At 41.6% G+C, this 18,098-nt stretch overlaps 2 protein-coding genes across 3 annotated transcripts in view; both read right to left on the bottom strand.

Moving 5' to 3' along the window:
- Positions 1 to 427: 427 nt before the first annotated feature.
- Positions 428 to 12,922, bottom strand: cep120 (centrosomal protein 120). Of its 2 annotated transcripts, XM_030786816.1 has the most exons (21): positions 12,874 to 12,922; positions 12,323 to 12,329; positions 11,996 to 12,178; positions 11,769 to 11,883; positions 11,483 to 11,618; positions 10,913 to 11,061; positions 10,447 to 10,644; positions 10,022 to 10,246; positions 9,681 to 9,921; positions 9,055 to 9,238; positions 8,607 to 8,756; positions 8,035 to 8,217; positions 7,503 to 7,599; positions 7,216 to 7,371; positions 6,898 to 6,987; positions 6,643 to 6,735; positions 6,366 to 6,527; positions 4,478 to 4,600; positions 4,199 to 4,297; positions 1,174 to 1,319; positions 428 to 629 (listed from the first exon to the last, which is right to left on the bottom strand). In XM_030786816.1, exons 1-21 carry the CDS (start codon positions 12,920 to 12,922, stop codon positions 428 to 430), a joined length of 2,988 nt encoding a protein of 995 aa, XP_030642676.1. The 2 variants fall into 2 exon arrangements, with proteins under 2 accessions (XP_030642676.1, XP_030642668.1); XM_030786808.1 differs by lacking the exon at positions 12,323 to 12,329 and having other exon boundaries at positions 9,681 to 9,899; positions 10,000 to 10,246; positions 11,996 to 12,152.
- Positions 12,923 to 14,434: 1,512 nt separating this feature from the next.
- znf608 (zinc finger protein 608) overlaps positions 14,435 to 18,098 on the bottom strand; it is an 8,608-nt gene continuing 4,944 nt past the window's right edge. The window contains exons 4-9 of the mRNA XM_030787782.1: positions 16,612 to 18,098; positions 15,925 to 16,327; positions 15,419 to 15,570; positions 15,072 to 15,219; positions 14,804 to 14,866; positions 14,435 to 14,454 (exon numbers count right to left, since the gene is read on the bottom strand). The exon at positions 16,612 to 18,098 is cut by the window's right edge and continues 791 nt beyond it. Of these exons, the coding sequence (XP_030643642.1) occupies positions 14,435 to 14,454; positions 14,804 to 14,866; positions 15,072 to 15,219; positions 15,419 to 15,570; positions 15,925 to 16,327; positions 16,612 to 18,098 (2,273 nt within the window). The remainder of the gene's footprint in view (positions 14,455 to 14,803; positions 14,867 to 15,071; positions 15,220 to 15,418; positions 15,571 to 15,924; positions 16,328 to 16,611) is intronic.

Genomic DNA, 18,098 nt, shown 5'->3' with positions numbered 1-18,098 from the left:
AATCTCCACTGACCTCTAAACGGATGACAACAAAACTGACTGAAAATCAGAGTTTTTTTCCTCTCAATAATACATGAATATCTGAGATGGAATTACAATTTGGTCTGAGTGTAACAGGGTTATTATAATAGGGGCTTCATTGCTAATTATCTCAAACAATTAAAACTCATTTGAAAAATCCCCGAAAACAACCACAAACACACGCGTACACACATACATATGACATCTACATAAAACACTGAACACGTAAATATAGTCTTCACAAGAGCCAAAGGCATTTTAGAAGATGGTACTGGTACTCTGACAGTTTGAACCTCTGTAGGTCCCGCACGGTAACTGGTAATTCGAGAAATACATCTGGTCTTGCTTAAAGACGAAGCCGATCCCATTGGTTTTATCTGTGTGGGATGTTCCAGAAGATTCTCCGTCAGTGAGAACCTCTGTGGGCCATAGCCTCTTGGATCTGTTTATTGAGTTCACTGATGATGCGGTCTTCGTGCGTGTATACACCTGTGCGTAAAAGCGTGTCCCTCTCTTCGAGAAGACGACTCAGGTGATCGTCGGCGCTCTCGTTCAGAGCCGCGAACTCCGGCTCCCTCGCGCTCCTCTTGTCCTCCTGCTGTTTTAGCCTAAATTGGATCAGATATGATGAAGGATGGCGTTTTAATACACGGTTTAACTCATATCACTTCATAGCAACAGCCCAATACACTCATACAGTTAAACAACAGAAATAAGAGAGCACCCTCTCTGTGGAAAGATTTCAAACATGGTCTATCAGCACACGTACAGGCAGATAACCATACAGCCTATCTGTATGGTAAACTGTTTTGACTGTTTATTTGTAAGGGCAGTTGTGGTTTTGGCAGCATAGCGGTAAGGGAACTGGCCTAGCAAACAGGAGGCTGTGGGCTCAAACCTCACACCTAACGGCTAAGTGCTAATGTCCCCATGTCATGTCCCATTTAACTGCCAGAGGTGTGTGACCTCTGACACAGACAATGCTATTTGTAATTCTGCCTACAGATAAAGGCCTCAGCTGAATGAGCAAAATGACGTTTGCTGGCATAAATAAAAACATTTTTATGAATAACAGCGCTATTGGTGCAGGCTTTAGGGACAGAGATCCCTGTTAAACGGCAGCTCCCGTGGCTTTGCGGTCCGGCGCGCTACCTGTTCAGCTCATTCCTGATGTCCTCTAGCTGGTGTTTCTCTGTTTTGACAGCTTCCTTCTCTTCGGCTGCCAGGTACCGCAGCCTCATGTGCTCCAGCTCCTGCTGCTGCTTCTTCAGCCGTATCATAGCGTTCTCCTGCTCTCTCTGCCCCAAACAACACACACACACCCGCGCACACGCGCACACACACACACGCGCACACACACAGAGAGAGCATCACCACCCACAACGATATCTACAGCCAAACACGCCTCCATCAGGCATTCCAAACAAAAACCCAGGGTTTGAATTACCACAGGGTGGGGGTGGGGGTGTCTGACCCCCCTAATTAAGACTTAGGAGACCCCCCCCCCCAAAGAGGTAAAAACAACAGTTTCGAAAACATTTATATATCCTATGCTGGAGAAAAAGTTGACCCCCCCACCCCCGATTGTAACTGTATAATTCACACTCTGCAAAAACCCACAAGACAGTCAGTTCTGACACATTATCCTCAATGTCCCGGTTAATATCAGTACATGTGAGCTTGGTCTAACCTTTGCATACACCCCGAAATATAATCATGCATTTACAATGCATGACACAGTACAGTTTTGTATTAACATTATAATGCTCTGGAAGAGGTTGTTTTCTTATGAGAAACACCTAAAAGTGGGAACATATACAGTATATTCAAAGGGATTATGTCTGTATGTAGGAACATGCTAATGTCAACTGAACTCACAGTGGGGTTTTTGTGGTTGACCCTGCCTTATGTTATTGCATAACTCAAATGAACTCTAATCACTGAACTGACATGTACACACATCATTTCATTGTAATGAGATGTTTTGAGTGAAAATTTGCCATTCCGATGCTATAAGCTAATTACACGTACAAAAACACTGCAGTAGTGCTTTTGGCCAACTGTGGGCTAAAGCTAAGCACTGAAACAATTATCTTGGAGATTTTTTTTTTCTTTATAAGCCTCAGAGGCAAAAAATGTTTCCTTTGCTACCTGCAGTTGACGGCTTAAGAAAATATTTACAGATGTTTTGAAAAGAGTGAAAGGGGGGGACAAAAAGGAGGGGGGGGGGGGAAGTAACGCAAGGTGTGTGGTAAGAAGAACAAGGTCAAGAGAGCAGCGTAGCAGCTGAGTGACCACCAGGTGACCTTCGCTCTCCGTGGCTTGTGTCCAGAGACAGAGGTCAGACTGAGGACTCGTTTGAGCGGAGAAAGCTGCCAGACATAGCTCAACGGCAGTTTTTTATTTAAGAAAAAAAAAAAAAAAAACTAGGCTGACCATCCAGGACAAGCACCTGGGGGATTTCACAGCACAATTTTTTTTTTTCAGGTCTCAAACTGACATCAAAACACAGAATGCGTCTTTTAGCAGCGCTTGGGAGTCGAGGAGGGGAGGGCACGCTAACATCGGCCTGAGACCAATCAGTTCGCCCTGTGTCTGGTGCATTAGGGGCCAAGAGATAAGACATGCACGGAGTTAGCCAAGAATGCGTACAAGTCTGAGGAGGAATAAAAATAGTCCACAACATGTAACTTGGAAGGGCCGCGTCTAACTGGTTTGTGGTGTGTCGCGTCACGTTTCATTTCAGTGAATTTAATAAATGTGAATTAAAAAAAAAAAAAAAAAAAAAAGATAATGCAATCGAACATAATGCTTAAATGGTTAATGCTTATGCTAACGCTTAACATAATACAAACCTGATTTATGATCCCTTTTCAATTTCAAGTTATGGAACCTTAGTGCAACATAAATCAACTTGTGTTTTCTTAACATATATCTGGCACTTAAAAGAGACAAAAAAAGGGGGGGAAAAAATGACTCAGAGCTTCCAGCTGGCTTTCGTCTCTAACAGTTATTAGCAAGGCTTGATAAGCTCTTTGCGTCCAGTCTGTTTACACTGGTATTAGTCCCTTACAGGGTTCACTTAAGAAGCAGCTCAATGTTTCAAAGCAAATACCAAGAGCTAGTGACAGGGCTTACTGTTCCTTAAAGAATACTCTGGAGTTTTTGACCGATGGGACAAAAAGAAAAAAAAAAAAAATTACGTCTGGTATAAATGCTGAAAAAAAAAAAAAAAGTATCTTTTGCCTTGTTTTGAATATGATTAACGTGCACGACTGCCCGAGCACGATATAAGATACTTCAGTTTCCGTTGTTTTGACTTTTAGCCCTGTTGGAAGCAGAGTACATTCTATACTACAGTCCAGCTCAAACGGATAGTTCGCATGCCATGTGTAGTCTACAAATATTTGAGCTTCTAAAAACATACTGTGTATGACAAAAAAAAGAGTTTCCAATTTGTCATTCATGCGTTAAAAAAAACAAAAAAAAAAAACAATGCTTCATTTTACCTTTTAAAAAAAAGATCATTTAAGATTACTGAGACTAAAGGAAATGTACTTTCATCTTGCTTAATAACTTGGCAGCTATGTTGCTTAGTAACTTTGAACACTGTAACCACTGTAGTTTGTGTTATCACTGAATATTATGAATTTAGCACTTGTATTACCACAGTGCATTAGCTTCTCTCCTAATTAAATTCCCTCAGAGCTGGCCACATCATACTCCAGTCTATGCAGATGTGTATGCCCCACTTGAAAGCTTTGCCGACTTCAGGGTATCTATCTACTGTTGCTTGTCGAATTGATAAACAAATTAGTTCTGAACATGGCCAACATCTACAGGGCTTTGGAACAGGGTTAAATAAACAGTACAAGACAAAAACCTGACAAATCAGCCATTATGCCAAACAGTTCAGTTCGGCTGCGCTGAACTGGCAACCTGTCCAGGGTGTTTCCCCGCCTTTCGCCCAATGAACGCTGGAACAGGCTCCAGCACCCCCCCCCGCGTCCCTAATTAGGATAAGCAGCTTTGAAAGTGAGCGAATGAGCGAGTTCCGTTCAGTGACCTTGAGTTTTGATGTCTTTCGAAGTTTTTAGATCAGACAAACTAATCAGATTTTTGCTAGGCTAATAGGCAATGCAGAAGTTGTACAAGCGAGATTTAACTGACAGCTTACCTGTTTAAATCTGGCAAGTTCTTTAAGAGCACGCCCCCACTGTTGCTTGTAATGAAGTTTAGACTTTGTTGTTGATTCCAGCTTTCGTTCCAGTTCCACCTTTGTACAGTTCAAATGAATAACAGCTTAATTTGAAACCGTGTTAAAATACGTGTAGTGAGGCGAAACTTTCTGTGATAAACTCTTGGATGTTATATATAAAGAGTTGGGGTAAAAGTTGCTCTTACTTTAAAATCAGTCTTTGATGACAGAGAAAGAAAAGTGAGCATGAACACAAACCTTCTCTAGCGTAAGCAAGTTGATCTCAGATTGCAATCGAATCTCTGGTCGAGTGTTTTGCTGCTCGCGATACTGCTGGAACTCCTTTTCGAGCTGTTTGTATTTGTTTTCTGCTTCCTGTATCTAGAATGAAACAAAATAAGACCGAATCAAAAAGACGGACCAGGATTGAGCAGATCGTACACGTTAAAAATCTTCCACATCCATGTCCTGGACGTGGTCTGAATGACCTGATATCTGTCCAGAGCCACAAATGAAGGACATGACACAGAGCAACAGAATTTCCATTTTACAGGGAAAAAAAAAACCAGGTTCAGACACGTTTTAACAGAACAAGTCTTAAAAAAAAAAAAAAAAAGTTACAAAATTGAACAAAATAACTGTAATTTTTATGTGAATCACACTAATATGCATCACATTAGGACATGGATTGTTACAAGCCCTACTGGATCTTGCGAGACGAGTAATCTTTTTGAGCCAAACATCCAATTTTATTTAAAGATCTTTTCACATATCAAAAAAAATAAAAATAAAATAACACTCACACGCTCTCACAATCAGCACACTTTTAAAAAGCTCAGACTCTCTTTTTAACGCAAACACTCACTCCAATCAATCATCTCATGAGCTACTGGTCAAACACAAACTCAAGGGCGCTCAGCAGTGTCCAGTGGTAAAAAAAAAAAAAAAAAAGAAAGAAAAGAGGGGAGGGGGGAAAAAAAAAAAAAAAACCCTGACTGCCTTTCTCTCTCTGTTCAGTTCTCTCTTTTGACAAAATCCAGAAACCAGAGAAACCCTTCACACACACACACACAACGTCTGATATTCCAAACGAGACAGGGAGAGCCTAGGCAGGGGAGGATTCCGGTTTGATAAACCAGTTATGGTGTGCCGACACAGGACAAATGTATGTTTACGCTTTCCTGACAACTGCGAGACAAGATATAGAGGCATGTGGCAGACTAGCCGCAGATCTCTCAGCGCTGCCTTCTTTTTCGCATGTCAGAAACCTACTTTGCTTGATTTGTTAGAGTCGGTGAGTCCAGATGTTTTCTGGGAAAAATGAGACGGCAAACAGAACTATTTCGGTAGGTGGGCTGTCTGTTCGGAGGACAAGAGAGACTAGAAACAAAAACAGAAAAAAAAAAAATCCCTCTCGAAAAAAAAAAAACCCCAATAAAAATGCAGACAGAAATGTAGTCCAGTGATGAAGTTAATCATCATCACAGCGCATTAACACATTTTACTGCAGGTTTGAATGATTCATTAGATCAGTGAAATAAAAAGTTAAGTAAACAGATTTCATCCAAAAATTCCTGATTTATTACCACAAATAGCAAAAACAGGATGGAGAAGCCAAAAAAAAAAAACAAAAAAACCTGAACTAGCCAACAGTGCACATTCACTTCTGACCTAAGGAAAACACTTGCATTTCTCACTGTTTTTTTTGTAAATTTGAGACTGATTAACTTATCATATAGGCCTAAACTATTAACATTACACTTAGACAGACCCAAATCACAGACAGTGTCATGATCACAAATCATGACACTGCACATACGCATTTTTAATCTGAGACTATTTCTCCCTCTGATGAGACTAGCACTGAAATTGTGTGGCAATTTGATTAATTAAGTGTCCATTCTCTCTCTTTCATAAAAAATGAGTCAGGGAACACATATGGACAGCTTCCACAGAGCCTGTATCTTTAAGCAACCTCAGTGTTCGACTGGATGTCTACCCTGCTTTGACTTTTATTCCATCTCACAATGCCACGGGGTGTGGGGATTCCACGGCCCATTGACCTCGGGGGTCAACGGTCACCCTTCAGGTCCTCCTCCTGTAGTGCTCTAAATTAAACGACCCCGGCGCCGCCCGCAGCGCCTACCTGCTGTTGTTGCCTTACGAGGTCCTCTTCAAGCTGCCTGACCTTTGACCTCTCCAGCTCCACCTGGTGGGCGCAGTCCTCGCGGAGCCGTCGGCTGGCGTCCTGTAGCTCGCGCACGCTGAACTCGTGCTCCGCCCGCATTTCCCGCTGCAGGCGCTGCGTCTGAAAGTAACACGCGACGATACGAACACGCGTTAACGATGTAAATCGCGTTACTTACACCAGCCGAGACCAAGAGCCGAAGACACCGATGGAGAGAACTGTAACGGAAGCTAACCTCCATCTCCGCGTGAGCCAGGGCCTTCTCTCTCTTCTCCAGATCTGCCAGAGTCTTCTGAAGCTGCTCCTCCAAGAGATTGTATTCCATTTCCTAATCGCCGGGGCAAAAAAGCACGCTCTTTACGTTATAAGTCTGAACACTGACCACCTCTATTGCTTGCTTGTGTTTGGTTTAATGGAGAGATGGCGATTCAAAAGGCATTTTTTAATTCATGAATGATTTAAGACCGGAGAAGGATGGAGGTTGGAGAACCTTTTTCTTGACCAACGCCTCCCGCTCACGGTCCCTCCTCCTCCACTCCTCTGCCAAAGCCTGCATGTGACTCAGCTCCTTTTGCTTTAGCTGAGGAGAGCACACAAACACTATGTTATTCATAAAACCCCCACAGTAAAATTCCTTCCCCTCTAGATGAGTACTTCAGTAAACATGACCCATGCTGATACGTTCCGGTATCGGTCTGTCGTTGATTTTTTTTTTTTTTGTAATGTTGTGTACTGACATTTAAATCTTCTTGCATAAGAAACTGGTTTCAGAGCATTAGGAGACTGTTTTTTCCAGGTCAGAAATTACCTGATTGTCAAACAGGTCTTCTTGCATCTCCTTCCACATCTCCAGCTCCAGAGCAGCCCTGTACTCCAGTGTCTCTCTGGGCTCGGCGAGTCCAGACCCAGTACCGCGGTGTTGTCGTGGAGACCCCGCTGCCTTTGGCTGAACCTGTTTGCCACTCTGTCAAAAGACAACAGGCCCCGTGGCCATTATACTGGTGTGCCACCATATGTCCGTGTATAAAAATGCTATTCTTTATAAAACAGTGTACATTTTTCCCATTGCATCTTTTGACATGAGCCAAGCTATACCTGGGAAGATTCTGATACAAGGATGTCTTGGGCCTTCACTAAACCTAAGTCTTCCAGAACGGTCACATAGCACAGTTCAGCCACCTTCTCATTGGACCTGTGAGGGGGCACAGAACAACACACAAGCACATTTAAATCCTGAGAGTTTGGGCAGCTTTGTTAGTTTGTGTTTTAAAAGCTGATTGAAACAACTGTGATCAGATTCTGAACCCAGCACATATCCAGTGTTATTGTTCTATATTACAGTGATGGAGCAAGTATTCACTGCCATCTAGAGGCAGATTAATAGCACTACAGAAGCATTGTTTCAAACACTACTAAAGAGACAGAACTCTTAACATATTTAAAAGGTAAAATACATTGATTTGAGTATCACAACACTTAAATTAAGTTTCACAATACTGTTAATTATTAATTAAATTCCAAATAAAATCTAAAACAACAATAGAAAACACCACGGTTAATGTAAGACTCTCTGCTAAACAGACAGAACAGTGAGAGAGGGAGAATACAAACAAACTGCTGTCTGTACCCTTGGGCCTTTACGACAGGCAGCCTCTCTGAGTATGTTTGTCTCCAGTGCTGCTGACCGGATGACCCCAGGAACCGGGTTTTCTCCGCAGTCAGGAGGTGGGAGAGTTGAATGCTCACTGTGCCCAGGAGAACATCTCTGGAACTGGGGTCTCGATGCCACATTTCCACCACGAGAGGCACCCTGTGGATAGTTAATAAGGAAGGGAATGAGTCCAACAGAGATGGATGTAATATCTTTGCTCTCCCAAGTTATATTAAAGCAATCGCGTTGTCTGTGGGGTGCCCGACTGTCATTTTCAGAGTTTTCGTTCCGTTTCTACTAGTACAGAAAGTCACTGCAGTAAGACTGGCATGTAGGGACCTTCAAGCAAGTGTTTCTTCATTGTTCTGTTCCACCGTAATTACACGCTCACAAACATTTACCAACACAAAACATAAAGGTGCAATTTTATAAATGTGACTAAGCAGTAATGTCTTAGCGAGGTCTGGTTTCCAAAGCTTAGGATAACCAATAATGTGTGAACTATAAGAGAATAATGTAAGGTGAGGAAAATAAACAAACAAACTGACCTGAGAAAAGTGTCCTGCAGTTGATTTGGCAGGGCAGCAAAATCAAAAGCACAGTAAGACTGAGGTAGAAACACCTCCGTGTTCTTCTTAATCTCCACCGCTGGGTTTGTCATGATGGGGGCTGCACTACCAAAGAACTGGTATGCATATCTAACAACAGAAAAAAACACAGAGCGCTTACCAACATGCTCACATCCGTATGTACTCTGCTATAAACATTCTACACTCTACCAGACACAGTTTATCATTCTCCACTTGTTTGTACCATCTGAAATTTACACTGCTGACACCTAAAGTGATTCTTGAAATAAGTTAATCATTTGTCAGATTAAAGCAGTGTAGTAGATAACTGTTCAAATTGTTCTAAAAGCAAGTTGCATCACAAAAACTACACAAGACAATGGTATAGAGGAAGCTGACGCAGGTCTGTGTTACACACACACACTACCTTAGAATGCAGTTGACGGGGAAGCTCAGAGCCAAGTCTCGGATGCTGCGGAGGTCCATGGAGAAGCAGTAGTGGTGTGCTGAAGCAGGAATGGCAATCTTGGGCGCAGAGACACTGACGGAGGACACGGGTGCCACAGGCTCATTCTCAGCGGGCCCGTCGGCAGGCCCAGGGAGGGGCAGGTCTGAAACAATCAAAAACGTTAATTCCCACTCAAGTTCCTCTTTACCATCCAGCCACTGGAGTACGTAGACAAACATACGCAGAGTCGTGAAATGAAACACACCAAGCAAAAAATCAACAAGCGCACCAAGACGTTTGTTGTAGTTTTTTTTTGCCAGTTGTGAAGCTTAGTAAGACTGCATTAATGATGTTTACATTCCCAGCAGCTGATATGCGAGAAAATGTAATTCAATTAACAAATGTGTTTGATAATTTGCTTTCCACACACCTAGAAGAGAGAGAAGCATTTGAAGAAAAAAATTACTGACAGACTGTCTGCTTACAGCAAGATTCTTTATATATTTAACAACTACAAATATCATCACAACACAAAGCGTTCATTGAAACAGTATTCAGTCCTATTCACATAAAATGTTACAAAGTGATTTCTCAAGGCTACCAACCACCAGGGGCAGGCTGAGTTTTCCTGGCGTCATCTGGCAGGCTTTCGGCCTCACTCTCTGAGTGTGGCTGGTTTGAGGAAGGAGTCGGAGACTTCAGAGGCTCGACAAGAGATTTCCCCCCAGGTGACGGACTGGGAAGTCTAGGCTCAGCAGTTGGTGATACAGGTTGGACTGGTGGAGCAGGACTTTTCTTGACTGGAGTTTTAGGACCATCACCCCACTCTCCGACGTCTCCGGACTGCTAATATCAAAGAAAAGATGACTTTGTCAAGTGAAGTATACTTAACCAAAATATTTGGAAAACCAATTTTCTAAAGGTCTTGAATATTTATGAATGTTACCTGAGCGTTCACATTCTCTTTTCTAAGGGTTACAGACACACCCACGGTCGGCTGCAAGTCCAGGGGGACAGGAGGTAAATTTTGTTTGGCGATTTTTGGGGGCTCAAGGACGAAAGCTCCCTCTATAGTGGCTTGCTCTTTTCCCAAGTCAACACTGCTTCTTGCTAGTCCAGCAAGAGAGATTTGGGCACTGCCTAAAGACTGGTTCCCACAACACAGATGGACCTGCCCCGCAAACAAATAAATTCACACATACTGGATGAGCAATCCCGTGAGGCGGGTGAAAATGTTATAACCTTATCAAATTTGATCATTTTTATACATGATCTTAACATTTCCTTAACTGTGTGTAAGAGTAAGAACATGTTTTCTCATAAAATACATGTTAAATAAACGTATAAAAGCCTTCGTGCGTTAGGCACTACCTGAAGACTAGACTGTTGGCTGAAAAAGAGCCGGAGAAGTCTGTCGTTGCTACGGACGCGGACAGACGCTCGCTCTGGCTCGAAGTTGGGAGTTATCAGATTCTGGAATGGCTCGCTCGTCACATCATTACCCAGGAGTGTGTAGTAGAAGAAGAACTCTGATCCCTCATTTGACAGCTTTGTCTTGCTTGGGATCAACTAAGGCAAAAATTCAAATAAAATAAATTCATCAGTCATTTCTATGCCTTTTACTCATTCAGGACCCTCCTAACAATTAAGGACAATACATAAATGATTACTGAATGTTGCAAATTACTCTGTATTAGTAAGTCTTTGATTACACAACACTAAACTAATAAAACAGACAGCAAACATATGAAGAATATGTGACCTTTCTTCCTTTAGCAATTCTATGACACATGACTTTGTTCAGGATGACAACTACATAATATCAGTTTATTTTTACCTGCTCCAATCTGGTAGCAAAGGCCACAGTGATGGACAACACAAACATGTCTGTACACTGTTCTGCTGGCCCGATCTGGTGATAGCCCTCATCCTCATTCAGAACAGCTTCCAATTTACCTGATCCTAATGCTGACAACACAGGAGAACCTACAGGAAGAAAAAAACAACTCTTGTAATAGAAACCTATTGCCTGTAAACCTATAAAGTTTTTGGAGAGGGGAGAACCAAACATAAACATCACTACTATAATCCTAAGAAAGCAACAAGAGAAGGAAAACAGAGGGGCCATAGTCTGACGCAACTACAGTACATCAGCACGGTACACTGGCCAGCACTGTGTGCAGTATACTGACAAACACCAACCTGAGGCAAACACTGGAAAAAGCAATAAGCAATGTGGATGACGTGCTGAGATGCACAAGCATTACCAAGCATCAGAAATGACAAGGAAGCAAAAAGAAAGAGAGAGAAACAAAAAGAGAAAAAAAAATGTGTTTATATTTCAGAGGTAATGTAGCGGTGCAGGTTTAAAAAAAACCAAACAAAAAAAACCAAAAAACTTGTTTACCTTGCCTGGGTGGTGCTTTCTTTGCCTTAAACTGCTCAGGAGTCTGCTTCGTGTCATTCTCAATGACCATGCTGAGCAAAATAGCAGGCTTAAGTTTGGTGTACTTGCTACTTAACAAAGGGTACCACTTCGGTGCCTGGAAAGAGAGGTAAAAAGGCTTGTGAACCCTTAGAGAATGTACATTGGGTACTGGATTACCTTGAATTTTGAAATGTATACACCGCACACCATTTAAAATATTAAAGACACAAAAAAGAAAGTTCATCACCAGGCATATAGAGCTTACCTGTTGAACCTCCTGAACAGACCTGAGGTCCAAAATAATATACCCAACACACTCTTTTGCATTTGTAGTTGTGTCAACTGCAAAGCACTGTAATTTGATTGGCGTTCGTTGAAGCCTGAGGGAAGAAAATCACGGTTCTATGATCATCTGTTGACACTAAAGGGGTATGTAAGGCAAGTATTGAAATGTACAGTAAACAAATTACAAGGAGAGGCAAAAGCACTAACCTATGCTGATGAAGTGTCCTGCGGTCAAGTTCCCAGGCCAACTCAGTGCAAAACTGTGGCTGTTCCTTGTGTTCCACAGGATCTGTTGCTAACTGTTCGCCATCAAACTTAGCTTGCACAATCAAAGTGTGGCGCTGGCTCTTCGGAAATTGACGACCTGAAAAAAAAGGCAATATGGGCGCACTATGTAGGCTACAGCTATATGTCTCAGTCGGGCATAATCATGAATTGTGAATAAGAGAAAATACGTTGTCTCAGCAAAATACTCATGCTAAGTTTGATTAAGACGTGGTCAAATTAACAATGTCAGCTTTAGCTGTTTGTGACCGAGAGACTGCCCAGACTTGTCTGTAGTCCTATAGGTCCTTAGTCACTTAGTGACTAAAGGAGTGATTTACCAGTTCATATAGATTTAATGTCTATATTTCTTTAAAGTTGATAAAACGTCAGAGAACCGTTCCTGTAACATCAACAAGCAGCTAGACAGCAATTCAGAGAAACTACAGCAACACTTTTTTAAAATTAAGTCTATCACTGACACAGCATGATACAGCATGCTGTTCAACCACGGTAGCTAACGACGCTTTGATTTAACTGTGGGCAGACTTGCATGGATACTACTCACAGCTGCCAACTTACAGCTAACGTCAACATATATTAATTAACGTGCAACAAGCGCTAATCGTGGTCAAATGCAATATAACACACATTCCTGCGCAACTATTCCTTTCACATAATTACCGCATGTTTACATTTAAATTATGCAAACAGCAAAAGAGACATATAAACCAGTTTACTTACGAGTAAGCTAGCTAACAGTTAACAACCTTTAGCTAACAACTCTGTTTCATATATGTTAGAGGCGCTAGTTATCTTACCTTCAAGGATAGAAACCACGATAAGAAGCTGGTCGTACTTTGAAGCCATGACACTTGTCTACATGCTTTGGTGAGTTTTTAGACCGTAAAGTTAATGCTGACAAATAATTCCATGATTATGAAGTACTCTGAGATTGTGTGACTCACAGATTGTTTACCGCGTCTGCTTTGTTTAAACGCTTGTCAGTTGACTTCCTCTGCGCTCTATTTGAGGCCGCCCAGAAAATACGTTAGGAATCGAGCGCCCCCTGGAGTATGGAGCGAGCGGACAAGCCCAATGATTGCAAAAATGCCTAGTTTAGTCGATTTTTTACCCCATGTTCTCTCGGCCCTTTTCAGATTTCTTGAGGAGTTTTTTGTTATCAAAATGGCTGTTAAAAATTCATAGATGATACACTATATCCCAAAACTATCAGCTAGCTGATGCTCTGCTGATTTTTAATTTACGAAAATCTGCAATTTACAAAGTCACCTTCCCAGTTGTGCATGTTAGGTGACGATCACTTAACAAACCTGACGGGCAACTGGGCTACCTCTAACACATAGAGAAGCTAGAAAGGCATCGTTTTGACACCTTGACTGCTCTTTTCACACATTTAAGAAGAAAAAAAAAAGCTGGCAGTGGATGAGTTTGCCTAACCTTGAACCCTATTACTCAGAGATGAAGAGAAGGAGTAAGACAGTACTTGCTCGTTGGAATTCCCTATTGCCTGAAGTAAGGTAGAGGAGATCGTGTATAAACAACCTTTACTTTTATTTGGATTGCCAAATGTTTTAAGGCAGAAACAGTATAAAAAGCAACCGTAATTTCATAGTATAGCTGACATCAAGGGAAACTTAATTACAGTAATGACTGACCAAGCTACACTACTAACTTGCCTTTCAAAAGAAGATGCACTTGTAAACATATTTTAGTATGCAGCACTATTCAAGTAACAAAGGGACTACTGTTGCGTGTAAGGTGGGTTAAACAACCATACATTGCACAGAAATCAATACAAATGTATACGCTAGCAATACTCTGCCATTAAACCTGTTTAAACTATGTACAGAATGTACATCACAATTATATGGCACTGAAATAAAGTGTAGATTTACTCACACTTGATACAATACAATAGGTTAATGAATGCCATTAATAACAGTTTACAAATGTAAATGATGCTGGAGGATAAACCTTACAGTCACTCATATTCTACTCCAAATCCTCCTGAACCACAGAGAGATTATGAAATATCAAATACATTCAATATTATGGTTACACAACAATATATGTGCATACAAACAGCTTAGTGGAGCCATGTACACGCTGGTCAAGATGGTTTGTCTTTTGTTGGCAAGTGCCCAAAGCAAAAATATGTTACAAAGCCTTTATCACCATGTCAAAACCAGTACATAGCTTTACATATTTTCACCAATAGTAATGTACCACTGCATCGTTATTCTAATGTTACATTCATTGATAAGAAATGAAATTGGTTTCTGCCTCCTATGGAGGAAATGAGGTACACCATGGAATTGATGTCTATGAATCCTTCATTCTTCATGTGATCCAGGTGCATCACATCTTCCCATCGTTTTCTGGAAAAGTAATCAATATTACTGACCTCAGAGTTGAACTAAAGCGATATTGTTGAATTATGCATTATATGTGTATTTTTACCCCTCAACAACAGCAGTTCAGAAATGTATTTGATGCTTAATCAATGTCTTCGTAATGTGGTGTAAGTCCTTACTTTTGGCGTCATTCTTTTACTGTTGATCTATATCAGTGGGCCAAACAACAGTAAAATCACTACCATAAAGCTTTTGCAGTCATTTACAACACTGCATGTGGATTCCTCATGATGTGCTGCCTAAACATTACATGACATCACAAAAGGGGGTTGCACTGAAGCTGAATGCTAATAATCATTTGGACAGAACATACCATTCGAAGAATTCTGTGCTGTTGACACCTGCTGACTGGTAACTAATGCTGCAGAATTCAAACCTTCAGAGATTGATGGACAGGGGGTAAAAAGACAAAATAACGATAAGAATAATACAAGAACAATGTTCTCTAAAAAGGTGTTAAAATTTGGACAGAATACAGCATGAGTATTTGACGAGTAAAATAATTACCACACCATAAAATTATAGCCATATATTAGATACATAAAATTTTGGCGCAAAGTCTTTTATGTCTTTCCGTTTACCTTGAAAAGGGTCATACTGTCCAGACACAAGAGTGTAGCCGATGCCAAGATGCGTGTGATGATGTGTGTGAAGGTGCCGGGCAAAAGGGACGGACTCCTTCTCCCGCTCTGTCTCTCTCTCCTGATCTGGAGATCCTCGTTCCCCAGGCTTTGATAAAAAAATAAATAAAAAGTATATCGACATGAATAAACTTCCAAACCCTGCCAGTGATTTGCCCCAGAACCATCTTACGAGTTATTCAGTGATGCTGTAACTATTTCCGACATTTTTACACAGGGTTTTCCCTCTTGTCAAGACCGACTGCATGAAATAGCATAACATACCATATGACAGGTAGAACACTTACCACCGGAGATTTTCCGTGGTATGGCATGTTGTTGCGTTGCAACAGCTCCAGAGCTGTAGAGTCACTGACCGTCTTGTTCAAGCCACAGTTGTTCTGGGCCATATCGGACTCCTCTCTCCCAGCTGTTTTCCCATAAAGAGGGTAGTGGAAACCTAACATGTGGAACACAATGTAGGCCTGGATTCAAACAACCAAATTCAAAGGGAATCCAGATTACTTTCCTTTGACTTATTATTTAGTCAAAAATGACTATCAATAAAACGGCCTTGGCCAGTCTTTCTGAAGATGCTTTTTTTTTTTTTAGTTATTGACGCTTGCATATGAATATTGCTGTTTTGCCTCAGGCTTTACCCTTGCAACTGGCAAGGTATCAGAAAAGCAATTCTAAACTCGTGATGGTTTAGTTTCTTTAATTCTAAAGTCTGAAATGATATTTTTAATATTTTAATTTGACATTTCAAGGGGTGATAACATGAAAATAAAACACAGTATTTTAAATGTGTTACCTGGGTAGTTGTGTGCTAAAGCAGGCGACATCACTCTGTAAGCACTGTTACTTGTATCACATAAGTGTAGATAAGGGTATGAATGTTGGTATTGGATATAGGATTGCTGGGGACTCAGTGGAGATGATACAGCTACTCTTGCACTCTGGGAGTCCTCTGATACCTCCCCAGGAGTCTCCTCCTCATCTGCTCTCGTACGCTCGGAGTGACTGTCCTCAGATGGACTGTCTTGATGCTTGGCATTTTGAAGCTCTGCTTCCAACCTAGATCCATGCTCTGGGGACATCTGCCAGTCTTTAGATTTGTCAGAACTCAGTTCCTCTGAGATCTTGCTCATATCTTGATTCTGCTGCTTTGTATATTTAGACTGATAGGAGCAGTTCCAGGACTGAGTATCTGAGTCCTGAGGAGGAAGGAAAACCGACTGTGAATCGTTTCCATGTCTGACAGTAGCAGCTATCGGAAGTGAACATCTTTAAGTAAAGTATATATTCCAGATATTACTTGTCAAATTTATTAGATGAACACTGTTATTTTAAATGGAATATATGATATATACATAGGATATTTCCCCTGATTTTAAGGTACAGTTAAAGGACATGGAAGTAAGCTCGCATATGTATGTACACTTTGACTTGTAAAAGTAAATGTGTGAAATGCATGTAAATTCATAATGGTGAAAGTTACCTTTAATAATGCTGGATTAGAGTCCACATTTGTCTTTTGATTTGGATCATCTGTTTTAAAGTCTTCTGACTCCTTATCAAGCCCCTGGTCTTTTGTCATTGCGATAAATGTCGACTTCCCTTGTGGCTGCTGAATAGGCAGTTGTTTGTTCAACTCAACATAGATGAGGCTAGGTTTCGTACAGCTGACTTTGATAGAGTTTGTCCCTTTAGAAATGACCCCAGATGAAATGATCATCTTTGGCTCATCCTTTGACCGTTCTCTCTGCTCAGGTTCTCGTCTAGCTTGACCACTTCTTTGCTTGTTGTACTGAACATCATCACAACACATCTCAGAGGACTGTCTGTGGGTGTTGGGCACCATTACAACTTTCTGGTCCATTGAAATACTTCGAGTGTACTGCCCATAGTATAAGGATTGAGCTAATGCAGTTTGTGTTTGTGTCATGGCCAACTGAAGCTGTGACTGGGAACTTGACTCTGAACTCGGCTCTGTGCTTTTCATATCCTCATGAACTTCTTTTATGTCCTCTTTAGCCCTCCCGTAACCGGTAGAGATCTTCAGGAAAGTGGTGGTATTGGGCTGCCCAGCATGCATATAATTTTGGAGTCCGTGTGGCTCATATCCATGGCTCAGAGATGTTGACTGGGATTCTTTTACTGGAACTGTCATAATAGGAGTGCCAGAGGAGGACATCTTGGCATTGATGCTGGTGCTTGAATCAGAAGCCAGGTTTGTCCTGGATCTTGTGTTTGATCCACCGTCCTCTGCGACATCAGAGATGTCTGAATAAGCTGGGCTGTTTGTCTTAGTGCCGTCACCATTTGCAAGAGTTCCTGGGTCTATTCTTGCAGAGCTACCAATGGAAGGACTAGGTGCGTTGTCAGTGAAAGTATACACCTTGTCGGCCTCGGCCCTGATACTCGCCATTCGACTTTCTTGAGTTTCACTTGGGCCATTTATAGTGTCTTGCTTGCTCAAGTGCTCCTTCAGGAGACTGACAGGAAAGTCCTTCCCTATACTCTTTCCATCATCTGCTCTTATATAAGTGGGATCTGTTTTAGGGCTCCTGGTCTCTTTGCCATTTCTATCTTTCAACCGGTGTCTTTCTTTTCTTTTACTTTCTTTGCTAGTGACAAAGGCAGCATTTGCCACATTTACCTGTGCAATAATATCCAACTTTGGCTTGATAGGTTTAAGAGAGAGGTTCTTTGCCTTTGTTAGATTGACAGTTGGTGGAGATTGATTGGATGTGCCCTCAGGGGTAGGGGAGAATGGAGTTGTGGGAATGGCAATCAGCTTTGGTGGGGCTGGAGGAGAGGTAATCAACCGGTTGGTCCTGGATTTAGAGGAGCATCTGTCGGCAACCGCGTTTTCTTTTTTAACTTTCTCACAGATGTCTCTTTTATCGATCGCACCCTCAGCTTCGAGTTTTGGCATTTCAACGGATGAATTTCGATCAGTGATGAGACAGTTCTCAAGCACCA

This window comes from Chanos chanos, chromosome 1, assembly GCF_902362185.1.
Source record: "Chanos chanos chromosome 1, fChaCha1.1, whole genome shotgun sequence".
Taxonomy (NCBI): Eukaryota; Metazoa; Chordata; class Actinopteri; order Gonorynchiformes; family Chanidae; genus Chanos; species Chanos chanos.
This window is presented reverse-complemented; position numbering and strand designations above follow the sequence as displayed.

Excerpts from the sequence above, each read along its gene's own strand:
- cep120 (XM_030786816.1), bottom strand. The coding sequence starts at position 12,922 with ATGGCTTCAAAGTACGACCAGCTTCTTATCGTGGTTTCTATCCTTGAA. Across the intron at positions 9,239-9,680 it reads AACTCAGCCTGCCCCTGGTG|ACCTGCCCCTCCCTGGGCCT; the intron begins GTTGGTAGCCTT and ends TGATTGTTTCAG. Across the intron at positions 6,528-6,642 it reads TGGCTCACGCGGAGATGGAG|ACGCAGCGCCTGCAGCGGGA; the intron begins GTTAGCTTCCGT and ends TGTTACTTTCAG.